General features: G+C 37.0%; 2 protein-coding genes across 2 annotated transcripts; both read left to right on the top strand.

The window, feature by feature from the left end:
- Window positions 1-506: 506 nt before the first annotated feature.
- On the top strand, window positions 507-1,940 carry LOC140829570 (uncharacterized). Its single transcript, XM_073192885.1, has 2 exons — window positions 507-542; window positions 717-1,940. The coding sequence occupies exon 2, from the start codon at window positions 720-722 to the stop codon at window positions 1,938-1,940; it is 1,221 nt and encodes a 406-aa protein (XP_073048986.1). The 5' UTR covers window positions 507-542; window positions 717-719.
- Window positions 1,941-3,489: 1,549 nt separating this feature from the next.
- LOC140829569 (uncharacterized) lies at window positions 3,490-4,458 on the top strand. Its single transcript, XM_073192884.1, has one exon. It carries the CDS (start codon window positions 3,490-3,492, stop codon window positions 4,456-4,458), a length of 969 nt encoding a protein of 322 aa, XP_073048985.1.
- The last annotated feature ends 12,142 nt before the right edge of the window (window positions 4,459-16,600 follow it).

The raw sequence follows: 16,600 nt of genomic DNA, 5'->3' as shown, positions 1-16,600 counted from the left end.
TTGTTTCCACCAAGGGACCCACACCCCGATCATACTGATTTTTGCTAGCCTAGCCCTGCCCACCTAAATCTATTTATACAAGGGTTTTTTTTTTTTTTTGAAAGATCAAAGGACTTTTTAAATAAATATTATAAATTTTAAAAAAAATTTCAAAAATATAACAGATGTTAAAATTTTAAAAGAATATGATAAGGTGGGGTTTGTAACCCCGCTTCATTGAGGAGTCGGGGTCTGAGACCCCGACTGCTAATTGTGTTTTTCGAGGAGTCGGGGTTTGAGACCCCGACTCCTTGACCGTTACAGTAACCACCGCGAATCTCGGGACAAATGTCTGATTGAAATATATTCATTGAATCCTCTTTTGTTTTTTTATGCTTTCTTCCCACTATATATGTATAACTTACATGACTAATAATTCATTCGTCCCACTATATATGTATAACTTACATGAATAATAATTCATTCGTATTGGCATTGATGAAGATGCATTCGGCGATGATGTGGTAGTGTATTTTATAGCTGAATGTTGGTTATATATAAAGGTATTTTTTCTTCAACATTTTATTTCAATTTTATTTACATGTACTAATTAAAATGAACTTTTTTTTCTCTCTAAAATCAATCACTTTACGATCATGGTTAATTTATTCAGAATTTCATAGTTTTATAACATATATTGTGTTGTGATTAATTATAATTATATTCACGTAACACAGAAAATGGACACTATATCAGTGGCGTTGTATGTCAATGGTTATGTAGTTGCACAACAAGGAACTGTGGAATACAGCAAGCCTGCTGTGAAGATGATGATGGTACCACGGTCCATAACTTATTCTGATTTGATGAAGAGATTGTATAAAAAGTTAAATATTAACAGCAAGGAATTTATGCTGAAGTTGACAACCAAATATGCCTACATGGAGATGACGCATAGAATAGAGTTTCAACTTTGTATCGAAGATGACGATAATTTACATTTTATGACATCTCAGATTGACCTGCAGTGTTTACATTTGTATATTGAGTCTGAGTCGGTACAAAATAATGTTTGTTCCAATGATCTAGAAGCCTACATCCCATGTATTACACAAGGATTTAGTACAATGGGCTTCGATGATGGAGGAGGCACTTCAAATGTTGTTGTAGGTGAAGATGAACAGCCAAATAATTGGGATCGATATGCGAATAATCATGTGGTTGAACAAACCATTCCATGGGCAGATGATGGGCGTAGATGGGAGTCTAGTGCAAGAAGAAGGTGTAATCCGTATGAAATTACTCCGTTCACATCATATGATGAACAAACGAGACGTGATTTCTTTATGGATAGTTACCACGATGAGGATAGTGATGAAGATTCACCTTCCAACGATTCTGAAGATGGTAATGTTGATGAAAATGATGATAATAATGCATTTGAACGTGATGTCGGTTATTCACAAGGTCCAAATGAGGGTACATCATCTCAAGCATGGAGGCAAGGTACGGTGCCTGACAATATTCAAGCGGATAGGTCGATAATCTGTGAAGATCCACCATTTTTCAGCCAAGTGTACGATGAGCAAATTCCAGATTCTACAGATCTCCCATATGCAAGTATCACGACCTATTACAACCCTGAAAGAGGCGATTTGTGCATCAACATGATATTCAAGGACAAAAAAGAACTGATTGCCAGTGTCAAGGACTACTCTGTTAGGGTCGCACGACGTGAGTACCGTGTCGTCCAAAGCTCACCGACGTTCTGGAAAGTTTGCTGCAAAAATAAGTCTTCAACTATGCCATGTCATTGGGGTCTTCGAGCATCGCTCAAGGTGAAGTCGGGCTATTGGAAAATCACTAAGTATGGAGGGTCACATACGTGTATCTCTAGTCATGTCGGCCTTGACCATCATAACATGGACATGAACATGGCGGCAAACACTCTTGTGGTATAGTTCGTTAAAGTAGTGACCCGTTCCAGAATCACCTACTAATCAAAAACTAGCATGAATTAACCTAATTAATTATAATCAGAGATAACCAGCGGAAATATGGCCAACAACAATAGTATACAACCCCAATCGAAATCGAAGTCTAGACAATCAAAATGAAATATCCGTACAAACCATATCGAAATCAAATGGAAAACACTGCAAAACTAAAACAACCAGCTAACTCAACGTCTCCTACTGCTCCTCTGAAGCCAATCCAACCTGAGGCCTGCCCCGTGGGAATGGGGTGTCCAAGAATAAACAAAACCGAGGACGTGAGCGATAAAAACGCCCAGTACAAAAGTATGAGTATACAAACCTATATGAAATGCACATGCTATGATATGATACCAGGGTAGTCAAGAAACAGGAATCACAAAGGATCTCAAAATGCTCAGTCTAGAGGCGCCAAGTGGATAGTGCCGCGCGGTCCAACCTCTGGGTCACTGCATCCACTACAAGACAGACGTGGACCTAAAATGTCCCGGACCACCGAAGCCCTCCCGACCCGTCGGCCACTGTGTACTCTCGGTGTCCATGCGTCCACAAGACAGGGCTGAGCGGCCCCAAGATATAGCTTATCTCGAAAGAGATACAGCTCAACAGTAAAGGCTATCTCGAAGGAGATACGGCTCAACATGATATGCAATATGCATCATAACTCGTGACATAATAGCATGCATCATATGACATATAACAATGCAGCAAATACTCATGCAACACATATATGAATGTATACTCAACCAGGATATCTCGGATAGTACTTTCGTACCTCTATCACAGCAATCCTAATCCACTGGAATAACCAAACAACAGGTCTAGTCCAAGCCTATTCATCAAAAGCATACTCAATCAATACTACCATGCTATACTAGCAAAACCAGTACTCCCTAGTACTACCAAAGGTTTAGGGTTTACCTTCGTCCGTCGACAGCCCTTTGATGTCGATTGCCTTGAAACTCAGGCGCCGCTACGCTACTACTCCTGGCAGCTCTTGGCTATCGCTCGACCAACAACTAACCCTAGAAACCTTCCAAACTCTCCAAAATGAGAGAAAACTCAAGAAATTGGCAAGTCAAAAATGAGAAATCCGAGCACTATTTATAGGCCATGTTCGGATCCTCCGAACAACACTTCGGAACGTCCGAACGCTACGTGTCCATTGGCTCTTGACAGCTCATGATCGGATCCTCCGATCATACACTTCGGACCGTCCGAACATGCACGTGTCCAGCTGCTCTTGACACCTCATGATCGGATCCACCGAACCCACTTCGGACCTTCCGAACTCTTCGGTGCTTCCGAACCATCTTCGGTCCGTCCGATCATGACTCGGTCAAAATTACACATTAAACCTTCTTAATCACCATTACTCCGTTAATTACCCAATTTGGAATTCGGGCTACTACATTCTCCCCCCCTTAAAAAGATTTCGTCCTCGAAATCAGGCTTAGAGAATGAACAAAATGTTTATGGAACATGGGAAAGTTCTGTTCGACGACTACCGAGATATATGGGCGCCCTCGTGAAGCACAATCCAGGCTCTATCGTTGAGTGGAACCATATTGATACGTATAACCCAACAATGAAGATTTTGAACTATGTGTTTTGGGCATTCAGACCGTGCATAGATGGGTTTGAACATTGTCGTACGGTTATTAGCATTGACGGAACCCACTTATATACCAAGTACAAGCACAAAATGTTGATAGCAGTGGGATTGGATGCAAACAATCAGGTATTGCCATTGGCTTTTTCGATTGTTGATGAAGAGACGTACGACTCATGGAAATGGTTTCTTGATAATCTAAGCAAACATGTCATTCGTGGGGCTAGAGGTATATGTCTTATCTCTGATAGGCATCGGGCTATTGTAAGCGCCGTGGATAATGTACCAGATTTCAAACCTCCTCGTGGAGTACATCGTTTTTGTTTGCGCCATGTATGCTCAAACTTCAACAATCAGTTTAAGAATGTTCATTTGAAAGATCTTTGTTGGCGAGCGGGCACTCAACATCAGATACGTAAGTTTGATGCCACAATGGATGCACTTAAAAACCTTAACCCGAATGCATATCGATATTTGTGTGGGATTTCACGTGAGAAGTGGACGATGGCCCATGATGGTGGATGGCGTCGTGGTGTGATGACGACAAATATATCTGAGTGTTTGAATGGTGTGTTGAAGGGTGCAAGACGTCTTCCTATTTCAGTAATTGTGCAGTTAACAATTGGACGTTGTGTAAAATATTTCTTCGATCGTAAGGAAAGAATTACCTATATGGTGGCAAACAACCAACCGTGGCCTGATTTTGCATTCCACAAATACGAGAAATGGTCAATCAAATCAAGCAATCACAGTGTTAGCAGATACGAAATCAGTGACAAATCTGCATCCGTAGTAACACGAGGACGACTAGGACATAATGAACATGTACAAGTTGTGAACTTGAGTACTCGTGATTGCTCTTGCGGAAAATAGACAATTTTCGGAATACCTTGCTCTCATGCCATATGTACAGCAAAGTGGTACGGTTTGGACCCGATGGAATTAATGCAGCCGTGGCTTAGTATGCAACGATATGTTAAAACATATGAAGGAAGATTTATCCCAATACCAGATGAAAGATATTGGGATGACGCTGAATTTGAATTAAACCATAACCAATGTCGACGTGAAAAACGAAGAGCTGGTAGACATAGAACATCAAGGATACATAATGAGATGGATCGACCAACAACAAGAGAGAGACAGGCTTATGCACGTGGTGGTACATCATAACAATGGAGTTTCATGTGTTGTTTATCATAATAATATTAAGATTTGTGTTGCAAGTGAAGTGTGGTTACGTGTATTACGAATGTGTAATATCAAAAGTTTTTAAATAATTGTAGTTGTTGTTTTGGCTGTAATTGATGTTTGATTTTTTACTTTGACTATTGATATTTTATTCTGTCAATAAATTTATATAATGTTATATGATTTATATAAGTATAATTCAATATTTCAACTTAGTTAATTACATATAAGTTAACGTTTTTTAAAATAAATTTTATTACATAGTATTATAATAATATATTCAAATATATGATTTTTTATTGTATAATATATATTATACAAATGACATTATATATCATATTATTTTCAAATAAAAATATCATAACACATCCAAAATACAAATACCAAAATAAAACAACAAACTACAATTGACGAGAATATGAAACTGACATGCATAGAGGATATACTAATACTAGTAGTAATAGAAATGGCTAGTGCCACAACCACGTGGTATACGCACTCGTAGACTTCTTCGCAAGTTCAACTGTTTTGCTTCCATATCCGTATTATGTTCTGCCTCCGTATTTTGTTCTCTGTTTAAACCATATGGATAATTAGCAGATGATGTGGCAGAAAATCCATGGAATGGAATCGGTGAAGTCAAATAGTTTGGACGCACTTCATGATTAAACGAGCGTACTTCATCATCAAACTGTCGATGGTCAGAATTTAGTAGATCAGTGAATGATACACTGCTAGCAACGTACGGAGTGTGAAAACCGTATTGCATTGATGGTCGATAGTCAACATTAGACACTTTTGATGGTCTATGTGACGTTCCAGACATGTCATGACCACGTGATGACCCACACATGCAATGTCCATGTGAAGTGGCAGTGACATCGAATCCATGTGGTCTACGATGTTGCTGTGAACCAGATGAGCTACTAGAACCCGATTCACGTTAACGACGACGGCTACATTCCTCAAGATTTTGAAACGAGTTTCTACGTGGTATATCATGTTGCACTTCTTCATCATTAGATACCCTATTCAGTGCATCACGAAGACGTGAACCAATTCTCCAATCATCTTGAATGGCTTCCTCAAGTGCCTCCCTCGATTGTTCATGTACGCTAAGCCCTCTGAATCGATTTGTGAGTGTGGTCGCTTCCTCGTCCTATGTAGCACAAATCATATCAATTAAGAAAACATTAGAAAATAAGTACAAATAATTTACTTTGATAAATTTGCATTAACACTAACCACAATGGCTCGGAAATATGCTTGTCCACTGGAGTAACCAATTCCTTCGCTATTTGGAGAAATGAATCGTATAGTGATGTTGTCGTACCATTTCTTATATTGGTAGTCCACCATCATGTGTCCAGAGACGAGCATATCCTCCACGATATGTGTTTCCTTATTTTTCCATATCTCAATCGGACCACTATGAAATTCTTTCCAATCAAAATTACGATGTCCTACTCGGGACAAGTTGTGTAGATCATCCCCATCAGTTGCGGGTTCGGGAATTCGTTGTCGCATTCCAAATTGACGCAACACCCGATTTGGACGATACATTTCCACAATATCAAAACAAATTAGAGGGCATACACATCGCCATATTTCCCCTTGATGTCCTGTGATGAATGCTTGCACATCGAGCGCTTCGAAATTGTAAACAGTCCAATTAAACTGCAATTAATAAAAAAAAATGTAAAATCAATATGAGTGTTAATTGAATGTTAGTATTAATATTGATGAATATTGATTGATAAACACCTGACCATCTTCCATAAGATCAAGTATCTCACGTATAATACGTACTGAGTGGGTAGATGTATGAGTATGACTAAAATGACGAGCCACCTAAAGAAACAAAAATAATTTCAAATATTTTTGTAACTCAAATGCTAAATTGATTTGCAAAAATTTACCTTGCACCATAAGGAGCAATTGGAAGAATTGTATCATAGTCGTTATCATTTACATCGGGGGCTGCAGGAACAATATGGCAATAACCATGTACATCAGGACTAAGCGATGTCATCCTGCTCCATGCCCAAACCTGCATTAAAGAAAGCACCATTAACAAAGGCCTACAAATTATTTTTGGCTTACAAAAATTGTGAAATTATTATAAACAAAATAATAAAGCTACCTGTAAGATCAACAAAGGCCCACAAATTATTTTCCTCCCTATAATTGATGATTTACATAACTCGCGATACAGGAAGGATAATACAGCGCTTCCCCAACTATACATACTCACCCGTGGAATATTAAGAAGTAGCTGCAAATACATAAGACTCACAACACCACCACGAGAATCAGGGAACATGCATCCTCCAATTACCATCAGGGCAATACATCGAGTATATTGCACCACCTCCAAGTCTGAACTGTCGTTGTCAATCTGATTTTCTCTGCAGTGTGTGCGTCTAAAACAGATATCGATAAGCGTCCTCCAGTCACTAAAGATGCAGTGGGTGCAAAACCTAGTAACTCGACACATTTTTGACGCCATTCTTCAGCCGTGTGACTCATGTCGGTTCCCGTTACAGGTTGGCCCTTAATATTCAAACCCCATATTATTTCAACATCCTGGAGTGTGACGGTGGCCTCACCAACACGTAGGTGGAATGTATGAGTCTCACGTCTCCACCTCTCAACTAAAGCTGTAATTAGATGATTGTCAATAGGTCGAAAGCCACATCGGAGAACACCATATAACCCCATCTCATTCAAGAGGGTCAGAACACGATTGTGAATTAAGCCAGAACTATAAAGTTTCGAAATTCAGTTATCCGATTGTCTGACTTCTAAAATGGTATCGATATTATCGCTTGATATTGTTCTTGAGATATGAGTCTCCTGCAAGTGAAGGACACTATGGTCGACCGGTTTGATATATGCCCCCATCTTGTAAAACATAACAAGAATAATTTATTATTAATTAGAAATAATAATATTCCTTCAAAAAATTAGAAATAATAATACAAAATTATAATTATATTTTTAACATTACAATATTTTTTTAAGTCCAAAAAGCTAATAAAACATTATTTTGTTATATTTTTACAATTAATATATTTTTTAAGTGTACAAAAATTAATAAATTTATTTTAGGAAAGTTCAGTATATTTATGTTATGAGAAAAATGCTATAATATTTTTTTATATATATTTACATAAAAATATTTGAAATTATATCATTTATGATATAAAAAAATGAGTATACTATTTAATTTTTTAAATATATAAACAATATTTTTAATATTATTAATGAAAAATTTACTATTAGAAAATTTTCACGTATATGTGTATATAAAATTAGTATTTATTTCGTATAACCAATTTATTTTTTTCAAACTTATCATTAAAAGCTTTGTAATTATAAAACATTTCTCTCAATCGATTTTGATAGAATTTTTTTTTAAAAAAGATTATAAATAATTATTTGATCTTAGAAAAATTTTGTATTATAAATACTAACATCTTTTTGACTATTTATACAATTTATATTTATTATGTTTAGAAAGGATATATAATAATGAATAGATATTTAGTTAGAAAAATCATATACTGATAAATATTCAGATATTGATAAATATATGACCAAAAAAAATTAAATTATAATTCAAATGTCGGTTAAAATTTGCTACAAGATTTTTATTTTATAATATTTATAAACATTTTTATACTTAAAATTTAATTAATATCACAAAATTATTTTTAATTTGCTCAAAATTTTCATTCTACTGAAAACTCATTGAATAAAAAAAGTTTTTAAAATTTATCAGATTGTATCTAAATTATATTTAATATCCAAATTCTCCAAACTAGTTAATATTCAACAATTAAATTTTGATTACTATAATTTTTCAAGGCATTCGTATCCGTTTTAACATTAATATTTGTCACCATTAAAAAATTTTAACATCTTAAATTGTATTATTTACAAAGTATGAATGAGATAACACTAAACATAACAAAGTCATGATAAATTTAATTAAAAATATTAACAATTGTTGTTTAATAAAAAAATCACTTACTTTGTTGACGAAGAACTTCAAATTATTGATTTTTCAAAAAAATTTATACCTACAAAAGAAAAAAAATTTAAGAAAAAAATTTAAGCTTCTTGTTAGTTCATCATAAACACAAAGTAAAGAATAAAAAAAATTGGTGTTGAAGAGGAAAAATAGATTGAAATAAGAAAAAAAAGATAGAAAAGAAGAAAAAACTTACATGCACCTTAGAAGAAGAACATGAGGGAAAGGAATGATAAAAGCAAGCAATTACATGTTCGAGCATCACTGATATTGCAAGTTGAATTCAGTATAGATTCACGGGTGTTCAATTTGACCATCACGGGTGTTCAATTTGGCTTTATCAGATACATTTGTCATACAAAATGACAAAAAAAAAATCAACATTAATCAATTGTAAGAAGTTGTCGGGAAAAAAAAAATAAAAATAGGAGTCGGGGTCTCAAACCCCGACTCCTCGAAAAACACAATTAGCAGTCGGGGTCTCAGACCCCGACTCCTCAATGAAGCGGGGTTACAAACCCCACCTTATCATATTCTTTTAAAATTTTAAAATCTGTTATATTTTTGAATTTTTTTTTTAATTTATAATATTTATTTAAAAAGTCCAAGATCAAATATATATTTATTTATGATATGAGTTTATATATATTTAAAATAAAATATTATAAATATCTTATTTGAAGGGATAATTTTACAATAAATTTCCATCTCAATACTCAACTTTCTCTTAAATTTCCCATCCCCTCAAATCTTTTTTTTTAACTCCCCAATTTTTTTAAATTTTCCAAATTACCCTTACTTTTCATAATTATGGTATGTGACATGTTATACATATCGAGCATGTTATTAAAGACGTATAGCTCCAAGACATACAGCTACGCAAGGTTTCCAGCATATATATCATATTTAGATGATCAAATTTTTTTTATATATATATAAATTGCTTATCATGCTTCCGTATAATAAATTGTACAGTTTACCTCTTTGACCAGAGCGTTGTCGGTTTATATCCACTGGGTTTTAGAGACTGCTTGAAACGTCTGTTATTCGTTTTCTTAAAACGTGATAGAAATTTTATTTTTTTTAAAACCTCACTTAGCATCAGCCGAACCATAAATTATTTTTGACATCATTTTAAAAATAAACATCCAACAGCCATTTAAAAATCCAAAGGAAAATATTTTAAAGCATAAAATCGTCAAACGTTTTACCAACCTAAAAACATTATTTGAAAAGTGTAGCTCATACTATAACCTCTCAAAAATCTCTCATAACATAAATAAAAGACATAAAATATCTTTAACATTGCTTAAAATCATAAATAATAACTCGTGTGGAAAACTAACGTCGGTCCTCGGGTTATGTGCACCTTCAGTCCAGTCAAGTTAACCATCAAGACCTCCATTATCATATTCATAATCAATATCACATGCATCAATCACACCTAGTGAGTCTAAAGACTCAACACGTCATATTATTGATAACGAGTATACATAATACAGTTAACATATAACAGTGAAAAATACTTGTACTTAAAATATCGTTTTCATGAAGATGCATAAACATAAAAATTTTCGTAAACATTTTCATGATGCATAAAACTTTTAAATAAAAACATTTTCATAATCTTATGCATAAACATTTTCATATAAACATAAACATATTCATATTCATATCCATATTTATATCAACATATTCATGTCCTCATATTCATATTCATGTTCGTGTATGTTGAATTCAGATCGTGATTGTGACTCGTATTCGTAAACGTATTGGGCGATGGATCCATCTACATGTAACCACAGTATTGGGCCGCGGGGACACCAGCGACACTCTCACCCGTCAATTGGGCCTTGGCCAACGTATTAACATTTTCGTATTCGTATCACGTATTCATATCACGTATTCGTATTCGTATTCGTATCCAAAGAAACACGATCGTCGGGCTCCCACTGGGACCATAACCCTCACGATATCTCCAACATGTATTAGTCACAATCCTTCACATCCTTCAACATGTCGTATTTTCATCACTTAATAAAAACATGCATATAATATCATTTTATTTTGAAACCAAGCATGCAACATATCTTTTAAATGTCCAATTTAAATCATAAAAATCATATACATTTAAAAATCATAATTTAACATATTAAAAATCATAAACATCCATGAACATTTTAAAATAAATATTTTAACATTTAAACATTTAAAATAAACATTTAAATCATAAATATTTAAAATAAACGTTTTAGCATATTAAATCATAAAGCATTAAACATATTATCTTATAAATTCATAAACATTTAAAATTGACATATTAATATATAAACATCCATAATCATTGAAAATAATCATATTAGCATATAAAAAGCATTCAGGACACTGCCATGACGTTTACTAATTTTTAGGTGTAAAAAGACCGTTTTATCCCTGGACCTAAAATTTCACGTTTCTGATATTATCTTAAATTCATTGACTCTATCATGTCTCAAATAATTATTTAAGTTTACATGAATTTTCTCAGATTTTTATTTAGTTTAAATCAAGGACTTTAAATTAATCTTTAAATATGACGTATGAATGTGTTTTAATCTCGAATTAAACCAAACCCTAATATAAAATTCCTAAATTGAAAACTTAGACTTTTAATAATTATTTAAGCCTAAACCTAATTTTTCATACTTTTATAAAGCTTAAAATTAGGCTTTTCAATTAACTCGTTAATTAGCGTTTCGTGCGGCGATTAAATCTCGAAAAAATCCAAAACTCATTATTTTGATCCCAAATTTTAAACATACATATTTATGATTTATTTTACCCTTCCAAGTCATGAGCCACATCCGTGGACCCATGGATTCAATTTTTAGTTCCTATATCTCGTTTTTGACACATAACCGAACCACCCGAGCCAAATCCTAATTTACTCGAGCCACGCCCGAGCCACCTTGAACCAAAACCTAACCAACTCATCTATGAACCCTACTGACCACCCCCAAACCCAAGAACCAGCCCCTGACCCGAGTTAAAGCTCCTGCAACCTGGACCCTGTTACATGCGTGTGTGCAGGTGGAGTGTTTTTGAACAAAAGAACTCCTAACCAATCTAGGACTCCTCCCAACCCTAAACCATCGAGCCACCCTGACCCTAACTGACCCTGGACCACGCCCAGACCATACCCAGACCAACCCAGACCATATAACCCGCGCACAAGCCTCTTGGATCATAAGCACAACCCTGCGCGTTCCCTTGCTGCTACAACTCTCTATTCCCACGTTTTTGCTGCTAGGTCCCCAACCACCGAGCCAACCTTGAATCAACCCCTCAAGCACCCTCCTAGGACCCTAACCACTTGACCTAGCCCAGCCCAAGCCCTCAGTCCGAGCCTCTTTCTTCCTGCACAACAACAACTACCTGCGCTGCCCCATAGAAGCTCTCGGATGGAGTCCTTGTTGGCAAGGACTCCTCCCAGCCCCTGGTTCTCGAGTACTAGCATGGCTAGGACTCTTCCCCTGACTCACACATGACCGTAGCCCAGCCTGGTCCAGCCCCAGCCAAGCCAATCCAAGCCAAGCCACAAGCACCCATAAACCGAGCCCTCAAGACACACATATACGTGAATGGATTCCAGCTTCTGTTATTTTTTTGTGCAGCTTATTGTGCATGTTTCTAAGCCGTTAAAATTGTATAAAACAACCCTTAATCCATACCCTAATCATGGCAGCCCCTTAACCACAATAATTTCATGATTTATGGATAAATTACATGTTTTAAAACCCGACTAAGGTGCTTGTGCGAAAATAATAAAGTGCAACTTGTTTTCATGCAATTTCATAAACAAATACATAATATGGTGCGATGATGAGTAAAGAAAAGAATATGGCGTGCCTTTGCGTATTTTACGCACAAATATACGTTGACGATTGCGAAGAACGGTGACGACGGGACCTGGCTTGGAACCCTTGAAGCTTCATCGAATTTTCTTCAAATTATTTTGTGTGTGTCGCCTACCATGATTTGAAAGAGTTTGAATTTGATTGTGGGTGTGTGGTCGTGAGTATGTAGGGTTAAGGGTGGGGTTTAACTATTTTTAAAATTATAATTAAGCACTAATGGACCTAAATTACCTACTTAATGGGCCTAAGCCTAATTAGTGATTAATTAGACTATAAAATATGTTTGGTGGGCATGTAGGCCCGGGGCCGAAGAGGGCGCGGGGTGATCGCCGGTGCCATGAGGTTGCACGGACAATGAGCGGCTCCTGACAAACTTCTAAGTGGAGGGAACATGAATGAACTGATCCCACACCGGAATGAGAGGCATTCCGAGACTGTTCAATGTAATGGACTGTACAGTTGAAGAGGGCTTAAAATATTTGATTGGCATTACTCATATCAAGAAGGTGCATATTCTTTTCGGTAGCTCATCACATAAGAACTCCAAAGTTAAGCGTGCTTGACTTGGGGAAATTTTGGGATGGGCGATAGCCAAGAGCTGCCAGGAGTAGTAGCGTAGCGGCGCCTGAGTTACGAGGCAATCGACATCAAAGGGCTGTCGACGGACGAAGGTAAACCCTAAACCTTTGGTAGTACTAGGGAGTACTGGTTTTGCTAGTCGAGCATGGTAGTATTGATTGAGTATGCTTTTGATGCGTAGGCTTGTTCTAGACCTGATTAGCGGTGTTGCGTAAGGCTAGGCTTGCTGTGATAGAGGTACGAAAGTACTATCCGAGATATCCTGGTTGAGTATACATTCTTATATGTGTTGCATGATTATGTGGTGCATTGATATATGTCATATGATGCATGCTATTATGTCACGTTTATTACTGCACGTTGCATTTCATGTTGAGCCGTATCTTCTTCGAGATAGCCTTTACTGTTGAGCTGTATCTCTTTCGAGATAAGCTATATCTTGGGGCCGCTCAGCCCTGTCTTGTGGACGCATGGACACCGAGAGTACACAGTGGCCGACGGGTCGGGAGGGCTTCGGTGGTCCGGGACATTTTTAGGTCCACGTCTGTCTTGTAGTGGATGCAGTGACCCAGAGGTGTACCGCGCGGCACTATCCACTTGGCGCCTCTAGACTGAGCATTGTTGAGATCCTTTTGTGACTCCTGTTTCTTGACTACCCCGGTATCATGATCATAGCATGTGCATTTCATATAGGTCTGTATACTCATACTTTTGTACTGGGCGTTCTTATCGCTCACGTCCTCGGTTTTGTTTATTCTTGGACACCCCATTCCCACGGGGCAGACCTCAGGTTGGACAGCTCAGGAGGAGCAGGAGGAGGACGTTGAGTAGCTGGTTGGTTTAGTTTATCGGTATTGTTTTGATTCGATATGGTTGTATTGGGTATTTCATTTTGAGTTATTCTAGACTTCGATTGGGTTGTATAATCATTATTTTGTTGACTATTTCCGCTGTTATCTCTGATTATTGTTAATTAGGTTAATTGCATGCTTAGTTCTTGCCTAGATGACCTCCTGGGAAGTTTCTCAGGGTGCGTGTGAGTGAGGACATAAACACGTTGGAAAGACCTGTCTTGATACAGTGAGGACAATCGTCGAATCTGGGGCATTACAGTTGGTATCAGAGCCGACCTCTCTTAGTACGGTGTGGTTCGGGGACAAACCAAACGGAAGCTGGTGGGCATGTGAGGCCCGAGGCCGAAGAGGGCGGGGGGTGATCGCCGGTGCCATGAGATTGCACGGACAATGAGCGGCTCTTGGCAGGCTTCTAGGTGGAGGGAACATGAATGAACTGATCTCACACCGGAATGAGAGGGGTTCCGAGACTGTTCAATGTAATGGACTGTACAGTTGAGGAGGGCTTAAAAGATTTGATTGATACTACTCATATCAAGAAGGTGTATCTTCTTTTCGGTAGCTCATCACATAAGAACTCCAAAGTTAAGCGTGCTTGACTTGGGAGAATTTTGGGATGAGTGACCTCCTGGGAAGTTTCCCAGGGTGCGTGTGAGTGAGGACATAAGCACGCTAGAAAAAACATTTTGCATGCCATGCAATTTTTTAATAAAAGTATTACCCAACCCTTCACCTCCCAAGCATGCTTTTGACTTGGGCTTGTAACAATTACAAGGCTCATGGGCTTTTATTTAAATGTCCCTAATATATTTGAGTTCATTTAAAGTTTACTTGATTTTACTCAAGCCCACTAGTTTAATAATTATTTCTAATTGGGCTCAACAAGACCCAATGTTATTTAATTAATTCAACACTTTAATTAATTTAATTATTTGAACTCTACTAGGCCCACTAGTATTTAATTAATTCAATACTTGATTTAATTTAATTTAGTCCATAATAATATTTATGAAAATCACAATTTTCAAATACATTATTTGTTTGGCCAACTTTTAATTTAGGAACACTTCCACAAATTAAAAGTTATATTTCTCTCATAGAAGTCATATTTCTATTTTTCCTTACGCTTATAAACTCATTTATAAGCCATTCAACACATTGAACTATTTTACTTCTCAACGGGATCTAGAAAGCTAGTACTTGTGTGGCCCTCAATGGTTCATTGATACAACTAGCCGTGGGTTCACATCTCCATGTGATTCGAACTAAACATGTCCTTATTTGAGCATACCTCAATTGCTCCATTCTTACTTATCAACTCCTTGAAAACAAGAACGTCAGAACTCAAGTATGATAGTACCCAACCAATCATGTTAAACGCCTAGCAGCGTCGCTTACATGATTCCCTAGGTACCAAATGATAGTGCCTGCAAGAACCATTCGATTATGGTTAGCGTACAGTACGGTCCCTTCAACTCATATATCCCGACCGATTCGATAACCATTGGTATATCGAGAGTTGTCAATGAATCGATACTATGTGTCATGTCGTAGTTGCATCGATGGTGTAATCTATGAAACCCGTTTCATAATTACCACCATACTCTGATCAGAGATTTCAAACTACATACACATGATATCACATAGGATATCCATACCCGAAGGTAAGCGGTGAATCCCCGACTACAATGCATCGACTCCTACATGTTTCGACAGAATACCCAACCTTGCCATCTGATGACCCCATGAAAGTCGGTAAACAAGTCAAAGTGTAATGCTAGCACATAGAGTCTCAATGTTGTCCCGGGTCACAAGGACTAATGGTGTACAACCATAAACTAGGACGTTTCCACTCGATAAGTGAGAACCACTTGGAAAGTCCTTTATGGAGGGTTGTTCAGTGCACTCTACAAGGAGCACATATCTGCATGCTCGGACATCACAATGTCCCCTACCAATGAAACATGGTACTCACATCGCAGATACTAGTCTCGAAATCGAGCGGCATATATCCTTCTTAGCGGCGGCTGAATCGACTAGGAACTGTTTAGAATATACAGTATTCCGAATATGAGTTTCATGATACTCATCATATGAGCATCTCATATTATTTCTACTATTTGTATATTCAAGGACTTTATCTATGCAACTAGCATGGGTATACAGATAAAGAAGTGTCAAAACAATAATTTCAAATATTATTAAAATAAAGACTGTTTATACATAGAGTTTCATTGTGAACACTCGGCCAACACTTGGCTCATCACATAAGAACTCCAAAGTTAAGCGTACTTGACTTGGTGCAATTTTGGGATGAGTGACCTCCTGGGAAGTTTCTCAGGGTGCGTGTGAGTGAGGACATAAGCACGCTGGAAAGACCCGTCTTGATACAATGAGGACATTCGTCGAATCTGGGGCGTTACACTGCTCTTCACATCTTAATCAAGAAGTCGCAACAG

The sequence above is a fragment of the Primulina eburnea genome, chromosome 4 (genome assembly GCF_022965805.1).
Source record: "Primulina eburnea isolate SZY01 chromosome 4, ASM2296580v1, whole genome shotgun sequence".
NCBI classification, from domain to species: Eukaryota; Viridiplantae; Streptophyta; class Magnoliopsida; order Lamiales; family Gesneriaceae; genus Primulina; species Primulina eburnea.
This window is presented reverse-complemented; position numbering and strand designations above follow the sequence as displayed.

What these genes read in the sequence shown, in the direction of transcription:
- LOC140829570 (XM_073192885.1), top strand. Translation starts at nt 720, where the DNA reads ATGGACACTATATCAGTGGCGTTGTATGTCAATGGTTATGTAGTTGCA.
- LOC140829569 (XM_073192884.1), top strand. Translation starts at nt 3,490, where the DNA reads ATGGGCGCCCTCGTGAAGCACAATCCAGGCTCTATCGTTGAGTGGAAC.